At 36.0% G+C, this 16,525-nt stretch overlaps 1 protein-coding gene across 1 annotated transcript in view; it reads right to left on the bottom strand.

Annotated features, from left to right (window-relative positions):
• Positions 1-16,525, bottom strand: part of LOC113064818 (low-density lipoprotein receptor-related protein 1B) — a 207,079-nt gene that overhangs the window by 151,611 nt on the left and 38,943 nt on the right. Inside the window, exons 4-7 of the mRNA XM_026235763.1 lie at positions 5,708-5,827; positions 4,300-4,428; positions 1,053-1,310; positions 607-769 (exon numbers count right to left, since the gene is read on the bottom strand). Coding sequence (XP_026091548.1) covers positions 607-769; positions 1,053-1,310; positions 4,300-4,428; positions 5,708-5,827 — 670 coding nt within the window. The remainder of the gene's footprint in view (positions 1-606; positions 770-1,052; positions 1,311-4,299; positions 4,429-5,707; positions 5,828-16,525) is intronic.

Consider the following 16,525-nt stretch of genomic DNA (forward strand, 5'->3'; position numbering starts at 1 on the left):
CGCAACTCAGCACTGCATACAAATCAATGTTTACCAAAAGACCAAAGAATTTCTCACGTCACAGTCGCATAGACGATTCGGCGTTAGATAAGGATGATTTATTCACTCCTATGAAAAATTCAGCTGAGTCTCCTTCAGGACGCGTGATCATTTTAAGATAGTACAAATGGCTGAATATCTTTGCATAGGTTAATATGAACTATTTGTTTGGCAAGAGTTCTAAAAGTTCATTTTATTGACCTTTCATTAGTTTATAAATTAAAAAAAAATTACTAATAATAATATTTAAACTACTGATGATGAGGATTATGACACTTATTTACTTTTTTTAAATTTCTATATCTAAACCATGTGAAACATAAAAACTTAAATTATGTAAAAGGTACTTTAATGCAATAAGAAGGAGAATGGTGACAACAATAATAATAATAATAATAATAAAAGTCCAGCATAGCATCTAATCTCAGGGTGGGAGGGAAGTTTTGTTTTAATAGGTATAGCAGTATATATATTTTTTTATTTATCCAACTATGGCTCATCTCATATATATGCTCATAACGGCCAGCCCTAAATTAAGGAACCTAATGTTTGTCTTAGAAAGTGTACCCCATGATGGGATCCAGCGCTAGGCCTTTAGGATTCTGGATGTCCAGGTCAATGATGGTGACACATGCATCTCCCTGTTCACTGCACACGAATATCCGGTCGTTCACTCGGTCTACGAAGTAGAAGTTTCCTGTCAACCAGTCGATGGCCATATGCTCCACATCTAGATGGAAGAAACCATACTTTTGAGACATGGGTCGACTTGACATGCACACTTGACTCATTTGACCTTGTAACATTAAACACTTCATTAGTAGATCATTAAACACTTCAAGAGGTAAAAGAAATGAAAAAGAGACTAATCAGAAAATGTATTTGGGCATTAAACACAACACTCAAGTTCATAAAAACTTCAAAGGACATAAGTTTGCTCTTGCGCTTAATTAATCATCAAAGTTATGAAACGTTCCTTAATTTGCGCTTTGAGACTAGACTTGCATACTTACTTTGCAGGTTCTGACCTATCCGTATCTGGCGCTTTTCTGAAAAGCCTTTGAGCTTGGTCATGCGGGCACACCACAGTTGACCTGTATCCTGTGTCAAAGAGAGCCAACAGAGTGACTCTTCTCTATAAACAAAGTCCAATATTTGAGTCCCATTCGTCTCCATGGACTTGAGATTTGGCATAGATGATCCATTGAGGTAAACAACTGATATAGAATTCATATTTGCTGTCAACAGAACCGGAGGTTTATCACCAGGATCTGAAAGAGGGAACACAAAATGCATAGAGGTCCTTCATAATAAATAGTTCCTATTAAATCTAAATGAAACAATTATTTATGTTAAACATATTTAAGCACAGTTCATGTTGAGAACTTTTGGTACTGTGGACATTAAGGTGATTAATCCTGAAATAAAAGATGAAAAAAAAAATGAAATGAATTAGAAAATTAATTGTTATAACTAACAAATGTAATTTCCACCACACTTCAAATAGTACATTATGTGATGGAATTGACAGCAGTGGCAACAATATTTTGAACACTTATATATTTATATGTTTTATAAATACACACAATAAAACATTGCATAATTTTACAATTACAGCTTGATTTATCTTGATTTTTCTTTTTTTCACATGTCTCTTATTTTTAATTTCTCTTGACTGCCTTTGGTAACATACACACATATATATATATATATATATATATATATATATATATATATATATATATATATATATATATATATATATATATATATATATATATATATATATATATATATATATATATATAAGAAATGATTAGTAAAACCTAAAAGTTAGTTATCAAATAAAATCTGTGCCTGCAGTTGAAAAAACACCTATATAAAAAATGAATATTCATGTATTACAAGAACATATATATGTATAAATATTTACATATATTGCTTACCTATATAGAAATGAAAATCAAGGTTCATTAAGAAGCTCACACTCACACAAAAATGGAAAAATTCTAATAGCTGTGACACAAATTGTGCAAATATAAACTATGTGATCACCTTGTCATTTTTTTTTTCACACTAATGAACAGACACAATGAAGTGCAATTAGCTCTGAGCATGTAATCATCTCTAAATTTGATAGACAGTCGCAGGTCAGGCTCCATGGGCTCTGATTGACTTTCCATTAAGCCCTTCCCTGTTTATCTCTCCCAAAGCTCTGTCGTAGCCCAGCTCGCCAGCGACCATTTGCATATTGGTGACAATAAGTGTAACTGACACTCGCATCAGGCAAATGACAGTGCCATCTATACTAATGCATCCGGATGATCGCCACTGTGATCGCACTACTTCACTGAGGCTTTCCTATTCAATCAAACATCCCAGAAGGCATTGTGTTTACCCATCAAGTCTAGACTAGCTCTTAGGACAACTACAATTTAAATGATGAAATGTCAAGTATGGAGTTGGCTGACCTTTCATTGTTTTCACTACTGGACATTCATTTTCTAGGGGTTCTTGTTAAGAGACTCTTCTCTGTAGTAAATGCTATTTTTATGTGCTAATACTTAGATTAAGTATTAGATATAACCCTATAAAATAACATAAAAACAAAACTCAGACTTGCCTATCAACCACCCAGAGTTAGGAATCACACATCAATATGTAAAAAAAAAAAAAAAAATCCTTAAAGGGATACCCGACTCTAAAATTAACATTTTAACATTAATCACTTACCCCCATGTCGTTCCAAACCCGTAAAAGCTCCGTTTGTCTTCGGAACACAATTTAAGATAATTTGGATGAAAACCTGGAGACTTGTGACTGTCCCATAGACTGCCAAGTAAATAACACTGTCAATGTTCATAAATGTTATGAAAAGTCTTCGTCAGAATACTCCATCTGACATCAGATGTGCAATCTAGGTTAAATGAAATGAGGGGAACACTTTTTGTAAGCGAAGAAAACAAAAATAGCAACTTTATTCAATAATTCAGACGACTTTTCATACCTTTTATGGACCTTGACATTGTTTTTTACTTGGCAGTCTATGGGACAGCCTCCAGGTTTTCATCCAAAATATCTTAAATTGTGTTCTGAAGACGAACTGAGCTTTTACGGGTTTGGAACGACAAGTGATCAATAAAAAAAATATATATATTTTGGGGTGAAGTAACCCTTTAACAAGCAGCTACCAACTTCTCAAAACATCCTAGAAACCACATAGCGATGTGTTAAAAACCACTCAGAATTCCTTAGTTCCAGGCTAGCAACTACCCAGAGCCCCCAGCAAAACATACTGAAGCAATGAAGCAACTTTTTTTTAGAAATCAGCTAACTACATAGAACCACAAAAACCACATACTGTGGCAATGCGCCATATCTACCCAAAATTACCTAGAAATGTGCTAAAAACCTGCAGAACCTTTAGCAACCAGCAAACAACTATCCATAACACCCTAGAAATAATGTGCTAAAACCATTCAGAATCACTGCAACTCCATATAGGGACCACATAGTGCAGCAATGACTTAAACCACCCAAAATTACCTAGAACTCATATATAAATGTGCTAAAAACCCAGCAGAACCATTAAGAACTGACTAGCAACTACCAAGAGAACCACTCTAATAGCACACATAGGCCTAAATCATGGATATGTCTATTTGATTTTTTGCAGATTCTTGGAGCCGTATGTGTGCTCTCTTGGTACCAATCACATAACAATGGGTTAAAACTCTTTCAGAATCACTTAGCAACAGGTTAGCAATTACCCAGAACCCCCTACAACCACATAGTGTAGCAATGTGCTAAGACCCCTGACAGACCTTTTTAGATACGTCACATAACACCCAAAAAAACAACATAGCAATATATTAAAAACATTCTAAACTCTAAACAAGCTAGCTGTTGAACACTGTTGTAACCTCATAGCAATGTGCTAAAAACTCTCAAAACCCCTTGATGAACTTAGCAACTCCCCACAAAAACCCCTTAGCAACAACCTAGCAACCCTAAAACCCAACCAACAACCAAATTGTTTTCATGAATTGAGTTCATTACTCTCTTACAGTTTTGGAGTAGTTGTCCATTTCTCCAGCACTTAGTACAGTAACTTGAGCAAATATTTGATTTATGCATGGGTTCAATTATTTTTAGACCTGTGCTCTTCAAGCACCATTGAAAATCTAAGTAAAATACAGGTTGCTTAATGTGCCTTTTTTGGTCTGGAACGGGAACTAACGGGATGATAAATGGACTCACCTGTTTTGGCTTTGCAGGATCGTCTGTTGGCCTGCAGGCTGAAGCCATCTGTGCAAGCGCATCTGTATGATCCCTGCGTGTTCATACAGATCTGACTGCATGTCCCATAATCCCTGCATTCATCATGATCTGCGGGCAACAGCAGGGCTATTTATTAAACAATAAATGTGTATATGACCTAAATATGCAAACCCAACTCTTAATGTCATATTCCGCAGCAAACAAATATATGCATTGGAAAGCTAGCTTTTCTAGAAAGCCTCAAAAAATATTAGCTGAGGCAACCTTTTATGAGTACTCTTTTTCTGTGCCTGAATAGAACTGCAAAATAAAATTTTAAATAATGTGAATTTCTTTCAAATTACCCATGCTAAAAATCGTGGAATTTAAACATTTTCATTAATTAATTAAAATTTTTCATTAGATATTATTTGAAAACTTTTTATGGGTACTCTATTCGATGCTTGATTAGAACTGATACATAACCAGATTTCAAAAGTTTCCTTAAAAAAAAAAAAATATTTACTATCTTTCGAATTATGGTCATATTTATACATTTTTAGGTAGCTAACAAATTTACTGTAGCCTACTAGCTTAGCATAGCTCAAACTAGTTAAGAAAAACTAAAACAAGATATCAAAAACATGTAGATATAGACTAATTTTGGGTGCTCAGTGTCTGATTGGCACTTGGTGCTCAGTGCCAATTTTCACACAATTGGTCATGAGACACACACTTTCAGGCTCTGTCTCACCCTCTCACGCTGCCCATGTAAATCTCACGTCAAATCGAAACTCTGCTTGTGATATGAAACAAAGTCACAGCATTCACATTTTTTAAGTTGTAATACGGGATTCAAACAATAAATACAATTTTGACAAACTTAATGCGGCGCAATTTGTTGTAGTGCCCCAGTTAAAGCCAGAGCCAATGAAAAACTAAGTTGTGCAACATGCCTCTTTGATCTCGCCAAAAAACATCCCACTCCGAGCTGAATTTAAAAGTTGGCAACCCTGGATTAGAAATGATAGAAAATCAATTGAAAACCTTTTATTAATCATATAAATAAGATAATTATATCTTTTTTTTTTCTTAAAATAAAAATTTTCAGGTAGCTAACCACTTAGCCTGCTAGCTTAACACAGCTTGAACTGGTTAAGACAAGCTCTTTTGATTAGCCAAAATGTTTTTTATCAGGCACCGAGTTTGGGGATATGATCTTACTCCAATATTAGCTTTTTCTCATGGGAGCACATAGTAAGCTCTTATTCTGGAAAGCATTTTTTTTTTTTGCTTAATTACCTGTAATAAGAAAAAAAAACTGTTTTAAAAGTGCTACAGTTGCATTCAGTGACATTTTTAAAGAGTCATATTCTTCAAATAGAGTTCAAATGGTAATGACCCTCACCTCGACACCGTCTCCCATCTTCGTCCAATTCGAATCCTTCCCCACAGAAACAGGACGTCCCGTTTCTCATCATCACACAGTCAAACTGACACCTCCGCTCCTTGCAGCTACGCACCAACTCTGAGAAGACACAAACACACATTTAAACTTTGATTCACAGTCATAATATCATGCTATATAGTTCGCCCTCCCAATGAACATGCATTTACACTAGACAAAACCCTCCATAAAACCACAATGCCATTTCACCAGTATAAAATCATTTTTAAAAAAGTTGAACAGATGCAGCCTCATTACAAGACCATAATTCAGTGCTTTTTAAGTGCCACTTAAGGCCTGTTTCCGTGGATGCAATTCTTCCCATCGAGATCCTGTTCCAAATCGCTGTCAGTACACAATGGTAGAGCACAAATTTAATGCTCATTGTGTGATATTTATCACCTGTACAGCCTCATAATGAAGGACATTTTGATGACCACATACTCCTGTATGGCTTGCCAAATGAAGATGACCCCGACTTTATATATTGATCCCAGAATCGGCTGAAAACAGCAGTGATTTATAAAAGCTTGGGTGGCAGTCTGTTTCAAATACAAATAGCCATAGCCCATATTTTATGTTTTTATTCATCTGGGGGTGTGGCTAACAGGTCACCTTCCTTTTTTCACCATTTGTGATGGTTTTAAGTGCGTGACAATACTGGAAAGTGAGAAATAAAATAAAAAATGCAGAATGTTTGGCCACTCGAAATGTCTAATCGTGAGCGAGAGAGAGATTTTTAGCGTGCATTTGCAACGGAGTCCACATTAATAATAAGTTTTGCAATGATAAATTCATCGACCCACCCGAGGCATGCGTTTAGAATGGCAAAGTTAGACAGTTTTAAATTAAGTACTTCTTTAAAAATGTATCACAGCATTTAAGGGTAATGCAAAGCGTTTACAATTTGAGTTTAACTGAAAGTGAAATATAATGGCTTTTTATCTATTGCAGGGAATGCGTGTCCACTTAAGCTGAAAGATGTTTAACTATTTATATGTGGGACTAGCAATGGGAAGTGACTAACAGTTCTTGAAATATTTCATAATCTCGGCTATAAAGATTTCTTTTTTTATGTAGATGGGGAGCCTGAGCGACTAAAATCTGTAGTTTTATTCTTTCACATAAGATCTGGGAGCAACAAGAGCAGTGATAATATATATATATATATATATAAAAAACCCATCATATTTGAACAACAAGAGGGCGAGCAAAAAAATGTGGGGTGAACTTGCTCTTTATGACTAACCCTTCACTTTACTTGTTTTCATCATTTAGACATTTGACAAAACATTTTTTACACTAAGAGCGAACCAAGACAGAAAAAAAAGAAGAAAAAAAAACACATGAACTGAAAATGAATAATGACCTTCATATGCATTAGATGGTGGAAGTATGGTGGAATATTTTGTCAAGGAGGAGGCTGGCCTAACTAATAGTTTAATGTTGCAAAAGCATGCCAAAATGGCACAAATAAATGACATAAAAACTCAGAAATTAAACTGATTAAACTAATGACAAGAAAAAGTGTGAATAAAGCCATTGGCAATGAAAAAGAAAAGCAGTTATTGCAATCGTAAATTTTGATCGGCGAAAAAGGAAGCAAAGACAACTGCTAACAAAACACAATTGAGTTTTTTATTTTGCATCCAATGTTTTTGACACTTATCTAACCCCACAGATTTCGACTTAACTGATATTATTTCTAAAAGACCTTTTGATAACCCAATACAATCTTAAATGCCAGTATTTGTCCATTAGGCAAGAAAAACTGAAACTTCACAGAAACATAAGGAAAAATCCATATATTTACAAAGATAACCAACTTTTAATGTTCCACCATTGAAATGAGTGTAAAGATTACAAGCATTGATCCAAGAAAAGGCCTCTCCGATTCCAAACAGCAAGTGGGAGAGTTGATTATCAGATGAGAGTCAATTTTTAGGAGAAATTAAAGCTCATGCTAAGAACCCAAAACTTCAAAAGTAGCTTCAAAAATAGGTCAAAATCATTGTTTACTGTACACTGCGAGTGAAGTTGAATGTGTGCAGCGAGTGTAGGACACTTTCTGCCAACCGGATTCAAACTAATCTCTTCTCAGCAACAAGGAGGCCATTACGGGTGGACTCTCACTGCGAGTCAGCCCCCCGCACAATGGGATTTATCTCCTGTGAACTCCAGAGCTCTCCCTCAAGGTGATTTTCTCTCAGTGAGGAGCCCTACTTCCTCTGACACTCGCTGGGTGATGTAGTGCTAACGGCAGTGGTCCAGGAAGGGTGCTGAGTCTGACAGGGGCGTTATGGTAAATGCCTGTAGATCTATTTCTCTACCCCAACCCAAAGAGCTTGAACTTTAGCTGCTGTGAACAATCAATCACTCTCGGGAGTCCCGTACCACATTAAAAATTGAAGACTAGGTCCTTGAAAATCTATAGACTTAAATGCCACAGCTAAGTTTTTTTTCGGACTACATCTAAGCTTGACACATTCAAAAGATCGAATGAAATGGCTCACAAATATTATTCAAATTTAAACTGAAATTCAAAGTTGGACTGGTTTACAACATGTTGAAGATCTTGTCCTTTTTAATGGTCAATAAAGTCCTGCAGTATTTTCTGAAAAGAAAAGAAAACGGGGGGAAAAAAAGCAACTCAAAACACAAGAGACTGCAACGTTTTCTATAAAATAAAATCAAACTAATTAAAATGGGTGGAGTAATTAGAAGGAATATGCACATGCATGTCAGTCAAATAGAGAGCAACACCGAAAAGGAGCGCAAACATTTATGAAACCAATATTTGTTCTTGGACATCAAATTATAGTTAGATTGCATACTTAACAGCAAACCTTTAACATCAGCTTTAGTATCTTCCTCAGCTGTCTAAACAGACCAATCAAAAAGCTGCATAGTAAGCCCCACCCCCTGCCCAGCAGGAGTCACCAGTCCAGAGAACACGGCATATGTCCGGACAGGTCTATTATTCACGCACAGCAGGTCTTCCCCTCAGTCTCCATCATTAGAGCGGCCACCGTCCCCAGGGCTCAGACAGCTAGGCCATCACTGCAGCAGAACGAGCATGTGCTTGTATATTTTTCTGTTTGTGCGATCAGAGCAGGTGACCGGGGGGTCCGAATCTACCTGGCAATGTTTAAAAATAGATGACAGCTGAGTAAAAACAAGGTGTGTTGGACCGGTGTGTTAGACCAGAGAGGATGGATGCTGGGAGCAGAAGGGAAGTTAACTTTCTAAAGCAATAAAGAAAATGCACAAAATTTAATGGCAATGCCCTCATACATACTGCTGCTAAATTTGGTTGTCAATTCACCTTTTAGTGCTTAATCATGTTCTGTACATACACAGTTTAGTAATTTACAGGAGTGACAATTGCATTCTACAATTAAATTTACTTAGTGTGCATCAGAGTTGTGTGTTATGTATGTGAGGTGCAAGAAATCACAAGCATGTTTGGCCTAAGTGTTGCCAGGTCTTCCTAGAGAAAATAATAACTCCATAATCAACTCCAATTCAAATGTGTTAGCTTGCAAATAAGCCACATACCAAAATATAGCAACCTGCACCTGCCTACCTTATTAATTTCATAAACTATATCATTTTATGAACCGAGCTCTAACAACAAGCCCAAAGACACACAATAAGTGTAGCTTATAATAAGTGGACATGGCAACCCTTAAAGAGCATGCTCTGCAAAGTAGCCTCCCAAACATAAACCAAACACAATGGATCTGTTGTCGGTGGTTTAGTTAAAATTGCTCAACAAATGAGACTTTGGTCACTGTAATATTACTTTATTAAAAATGCATGATATTAAACACACAAGATACCAGAATGTTACTTTAGCTACCATAGTCTCAATCATTGCATTTTCGAGAGTAAGTTCAGTTTGTACACACATGAAATGATAATTATGGGATTTACTCCTGTATTTAAAAATGCAGTTGTCACTCCTGAAACTTTACAGTGTGTACATGGGAAATGCTAGCATGTTTTAAGAAAATCTTTGCATGTTGCTATTCAGTTTTACTAAGGTGTCCTATGGGGTTGTTTGCTAGCCAAAAATGAGTAAAAACATGGTTTGTTGGAACAGAGAAGATGAAACTAGAAGGGAAGTTGAGTTTCCAAAGCAAAGGAAAAGATGAGAAACTTAGTGACATGATGCTAGCACGTTCAAGTTTTTAGCATGTTGCTATGTGGTCGCTATTGTGTTCTAGGTGGTTGCTTACTAGCCCAGGTCCAGAGAAGTCTCTATGAGAAGGGCTTTCATCCTTTTTCAGGCAAAGAACTACTAAAACTGGGAATTGTGTGAAAACTGAAATGAAAAATGCATGGTATGTTTTCACAGTTACATCAAAAAGTAATATTGCATAACTTCACAAACACCTGCACCTCTAACTAGAGAACCCGAAAGGAGGTGGATGTGTAACTGTGATCTGAGGTGTAACTGTGAAACAGAGCTGGTTTATTTTGCCCCTTCATCAACACTTCAGAATCGACTGCCAGCACTGGAGGAAGATTCAGATAAATTCCAGATAAACCAGCACAAAAGAACAGGTTTGTTCAACTACATGTGCTCAACGACTAAATCTATATTTAACTAGATTGATGTGGCCGTAAAGGCTCTCCACTCAAAGTTTTGTCTAAATCCTAGTCAAGATACCAAAGGACATCAACTTGGCACATGAAACTGCCCTTCCTGTGACCACAGCAGTTTTGCCCCATGGCAAATCACTTAACCCTCAGCTGCTCCCATCATACTGTAATATGCCTGCATTTTCAGCACTCGAGCGAACATTAGCAGACTCACTGGATAAATAAAAGTTGAATTTATTTGATGAATTCTAACATTTGTAGATGTTAGTTGATGACTGTCAAATTCCTCTGTAATTACTGTCAAAAATGTAATTGCTAAGCCATTAAATACAAAGGAATTAAAGAAGTAATTCTGTACAATTAATATTAAGAACTGCTAAAACAATGACGACAATATTTGTGTTTATTAGTGAATCTACTTGCAAACTACGCAACATATCTCTGTTATTATCTGTATTAGATCTTAAAACAAAATTAACTTTAAAGTTGGGTTCTAAAGACTGTTGTTTTCTCTTGTGCAAAACAATGTTTGTTATGTCTACATCATGAGAAAATAAGATAAGTTGAGATGATAATAAAACGTTTATATGAGATGAGAAAATTAAGTCGAGATCACAAAAAACATTTGCTATGTCAAGATCAAAAGAAAGTTTCGTAGATGTTAGGAAAACAGCTTTTATGTCATGTCTAGAGAATGAGAAAAAGTTGAAATAACAAGAAAATGTCGGAGTTGATATCAAAAGAAAGAAAAAAATCTTGTGAACACAATTTTCTTGTGTTCTCACCATAACAAATTTATGGATCTTTAAAAAAAAACAGCTTCAAGAAAATAAAATTAAGTTTGACGTATGTCACAAGATTTAATTTTTTTACATTTTAATAAAAAAAAATGTGAATCTTGTGTTGCAATGATAAAATCACAACAAAATTAAATAGCAAAAAACAACTTTTATGACAAAATTACAAAAAAAAAAGAAGTCTGAAAACTGTTATGTCAATCATAAGAAAGCATTTTCTTAAGTTTAGATAAAATATATATATATATATATATATATATATATATATATATATATATATATATATATATTGAAATATTGCAAATACAAATTTTGTTATGGTGAAATCTCCAGAAAATTAGTTATAAGCCTCATGAAAACAGCTTTTGTTTTTTCAAGATAATGAGAAAACAATATCTTACACAGATGGATGATATCAGTTGTTTACATATCATTATTTAGTAGTTTAAGTTATTCTGTGCATAAAAAGCTCTTGACGTTTAACCTAATCAGGCACAAGCATAAGTAGAGTAATTATGTCCCACAACAGGCTTTAAAAGGAACAAAGAAAAACTGTTGTTTCCAAGATAAATGTACCTTTTCAGCATATGACGGTGTTCTTGTTATCCCAAAGCTTTGTTTACTGTGTGAGTTGCCATTATATAAAAGCCATTGTAAGGTGTAGACTCTTTTGTTTGCAGTTGCCTTGTGTGTTTCAGGGTTTTTTAGTCGCCTTGCTGTGTGGGCCACTTTATTCAATTCCATATATTCATTACGGACTGATAATGCAGATGGGGAAAGTGAGGCTAGTGTGTTATTACCACAGGGACGTTCAGAAGTGCGACACAAAGACGGGTCCTGCCTAGCGCCTGTAGTATGCAGAATGTGCCAATCTATGAATGCTCAGGAGACAAAAAGCATTGCCTTCAGAGTGACCATGGTCATGCGTTCCAGTGCTTTTGACTGTTTTGGTGCAGAACAAAACCCAGCAGGACATTCGTGGCAAATTCATCGCTCCTGAAGAACTAAGAATGCTAGTTCCGAAATGTAACTGAGAGCAACAAAAAGAGAAAAAGATGTCCAAGGCTGTACAGTGTTCTTGCGATGAAGCAGAAAGACAAGTTTGCGAGTACAAAGAAGAATGCCAATGAATCAAGAACACTGTCACTATTCTATTAATACGAATTAATATCTGGTCAAATTATTCGTAAAATCATTCTTACTGACACATTAACTTGAACACAACAATTTATGGAAAAATAACTTTTACAAACTTTTTTTCTGTTTTTTTTTTTTTTTCTTTTTTATATATATAAACGAGGCCCCAAAAATTGCTGAGATTTTGGTCATTTATTGGCTTTTTTGTTCCATCTAAAGTTATATGTGGACTTGACATCTCGGACAACAAAGATGTTTCATTCCTTGAAATTTGGAAGATGATGCACAAAGAAGTAACACATTAAATGACTGGCAGCTACAGCTGCTAAAAAAATTAAATAAAAATACTCATAAAATTAAATTCAAATATCTTAAATTGTTTGCTAATGACCAAATTTGAGTGTAAACATATACATCCAATTTTTGAATTTGTTGTATAAGTGTAAGATCAACATATCTAATTTTTTTGCACTTTCCGTCAACAAAGAAATGTTTCTAGCAAAATACTGACTTTGATTTGAATGGAAAGTAGCATTTGTCCCTGACAAAACTGCTATGAAGCATGTGATTTACTAAAAACACCTGCCCGTACAAAAAACATCTTCCCATGTCTTTCTGCAGTGGATTTGTCAAGAAATTCAAGTGGCAATTTCAAGCTAGTCAGTTGTTCTACGGTGAGTTTTGCCAAGATTCCTGATTGCAGTCTTGGCCTTCACAACAGCACACAGCAAGGGTTCTCACTCAAGACCCCGTTTTCCATCGGAAATGAAGTACAAACTCCGATTTCAGGCATCAAAGGTTGTCAAAACTGTCACATGTTCTGAGGTTTGTTTTATCATTTGTAGACTCTGATAAACATTCAGTAGAAGAAACTGACAGACGTGGACAAGAAACGGCTGAGGCGGGCTACTTGTGAGCTTCCAGAAACATGCATACTGTATACAAGACCAACACCAGCCAACGCTATTACTATGTTAACAGGCCACAAGCTAGGGAAAACTCTTATCACTTTCTTTCCCCGGGAGATCAAAGAGAAATGTTCTACAATTATTTTTTTTTTCGTTTAGGCTTTTGCCCCATTCTACAATACTGCTAAATGTATACGGAGAAAAAAATGCATACAATGCAGTATACTACAAAAACTGTACATCAAATAGTATGCAACGTTTGTTTGAAAGCAGACTCATTTTAATCTCAAAAACTTTTTTTTTTTTTTTTTTTTGAAGGGAATTGTGAAAGACCGTGGAGAGCAAGCTGAAGAGAGCAAGAGGAAAGGGAAGAAAAAGTGCAGGGGGGGGACACTCAGCACATTTTCAAGGTTACAGTCCTTCCTGTCACATAAAGATATAAAGTTTATGAGCTTTAGCATTTCCTTTGTGCTATAAATGTGGATGTGTAAAATAAGGCAGCTTCTCAAACCCAGAGGGCAGAACGCCCAGCGGTAATGTGCAACCTCAATCTCTAGACACAGATGACTAAATGATTGCTCTGTAAATTCAACAAGACCTTTTGCCTGCGATGTGATTTTATATAAAGGAAAAATCCATGGTGCAACATCGTCATACAAATGCACGTATAAGTGAAGCTCAGGGCAACATGTCAACGTTTGGATAGTTAGCATGGTCCAGTTAGCCCACACTAATTCACAGAAGCAACAATTTCCCAAACAGTCCACCTTTCTTTGTGTTGTTAGTGTCAGATAGCAAGCTTAAATCTTATACAACTAGCTTAGCTAACCTAGCATATTGCTAACCATTTTTTTTTATTGACAAGAACAAGATATCATGACCATAAGCTTTGTTTTTTAACAGATACTGAATAAAAATCCTGAATTGGTCTAGTGGTGTATTAGTGTGTAATATGTTGTGGAGTCAAGGGAGGCACAGAAGTGTGATTAACCTTTATACATTTGATTAGACGTTAGATTTCATCAGGATCACTAAGCATAGTGTGCATGTCGTGGGGCTGAAGGAAGTGTAGCCTAATTAACCTTCAGATAGCAAGCTAACAGCTTAGCCTAGCGCAAACTTGTTAAAAATCACTTTTGATTGGCTGGAACAAGAACATGACAACAAGAACTGAATGAGAATGTTAACAGTTAACTTTTTTCAGGTGGATTGGTCTTTTTCTTAAGTGCAGTACTAGCAATTGATGCATCGTGGGCTCAAAAGTGTGCTTAACCTTCAGATAGCAAGCTAACAGCTTTTTTAGGATACGATTGGTCTTTTTCTTAAATGCAGTACTAGCAAGTGCTAGCTCAAAAGTGTGGTAAACCTTTAGATAGTAAGCTAAGAGCTTAGCCTACTACTGTAGTTTATAACTGTCCAAAAAAAAAGTATAAGCTATAAGAAAATATTATGACAACAAGCTATGTTTTTGAACAGGTACTGAATGAAAATGCTAACAATTGGCCTTCTTCAGGATGTGATTAGTCTTTTTCTTAACCATACCATAAATTTTATTTTTCATTTTCTAGAACAGGATATTATGATAGCAACACATACTGAATGGGAATGCTAACGGTTAGCAATCTATGATTAGTCTTTTTCTATTGTGTGATGTGTTGTGATGTTTGTGTGTGTATGTGCAGGGCCGTTTGAGGGAATCTTTTAATTATTGAAAATTAAGCAAACTAAAGTTTTTGTTAAGAGCAGTTCTGTAGATGTTGTTCATGTGTTCACATTCTTATTTAGTGAGACATCAGACGCGATACTGAAATCACCGCGAGCGTCACTGCGCGCTTCAGTGCGTCTTCAAGGAAGACGCGCTTCTGCTCCTTTCATTAACAGAGAAACGCAGAACATGCAGGATTCATATTTAAACAGACTGTTCCTGCTTAATATTTACAGATATTAGTCCGTATCATGGTTTGATGTAAGTGCAATGACCTATTTTTAATTCATTCATTCAAAATTTGGCAAATTACGTGTCATTCTGCGTTAAACTGTAAATTCCGTTTTTATGACTGGATTCCACGATTCTTGCAATCTAAACACGCCACGACGTTCTCTTTATGTTTGCCTGAGCCCTCAAATCAGAACACTGCTGACTCCTTGCAGTCTGCGATTTCTGATCTGTGTTTTCCTTATCCCGTTAAAAAAAAAAACATATTAAAGTAACCATATTCCTTCCGTTCGAAAAAAAAAAAAAAAAAGCAGAGATCACTTGACTTGGTTGGCCTGCTGCTGTCAGCAATAACTGAGAGGGTCCCCCTTGAGGGGGATCCCGATAACAGTGTCATTACATGTTACTGCATTGACGATCAAAGGGGCGCTCAAACAGTGTCGTTGCATTTTATTCTTAACCAGTCGTTGTCTTGGGGCCCCAGGTCAGCTCGGGGCCCCAAGCAATTGCTTGGTTTGCCTGCCTTGTTGCGACGGGCCTGTGTATGTGGGGGGGATTTTGTACACCAAACTCTACTGCTCTTCTAATGTGAAACAAACGAGAATAAATGTGACGGATCAAGAAAATCTTCGCCATGAGATGCGCACGTCATCATGTTCTTTCCAGTGTGTGTTTTCAGGAAAGTTAATTAAACATGTGACTCTCTTTGTGTTTCAATTCTGTTATCTTCTCCACCACTCTATGCCATTTTTGTTAAGTTATTCATTTCATTTCTCATTTGTTAAGTTTCACACATTTACAGTTAGTTAGTCTGACACCGGCAGACACCATCTGAATAATAAAAAAAAACAAGATATAATGTCCTTATCAGGCCCCAATGATCTAAATATAATCTGTGTGAGAAGGACCAAAACTGTGGGGAAACGTGAAGATAAGCGATCGTACTGAAACACACACTCACACACACAGCCGAAATCTCTTTATTCTCTATGCTTTAGTCTCTAGTGAATAGCTGTGGTCACCTGAAGGCAAGCTCCATTCCTCAATGACAAAACAAATCCCCACACAACCAAGAAAAATAGCCAAGAAAGAGTTTCAAAATAACACACAGTCCAAAGGCAGTGGTCTCAATGCTTCCCGCTAGGTTTTTTTACTTTTTTTTTTTTCCTCTGAACCAAATAAAAGAGGATCTAAAAACACTTTATCTGTAAGTTAGGCTCTTACGTCGATGTCAGATACCTGCAAGACTGTTTACTCAGGTTTATTGACACAGCAGCCCACATTTCAATTGGGCTGAACACAGTTATATACACATTAATGTCTGCAATGTGATATTTCTAAGCGAAACCAACAATGTTATAGCTGTCAAGATCTCCAAAGAAGATTATTGCAA

Source organism: Carassius auratus, chromosome 47, assembly GCF_003368295.1.
Source record: "Carassius auratus strain Wakin chromosome 47, ASM336829v1, whole genome shotgun sequence".
NCBI classification, from domain to species: Eukaryota; Metazoa; Chordata; class Actinopteri; order Cypriniformes; family Cyprinidae; genus Carassius; species Carassius auratus.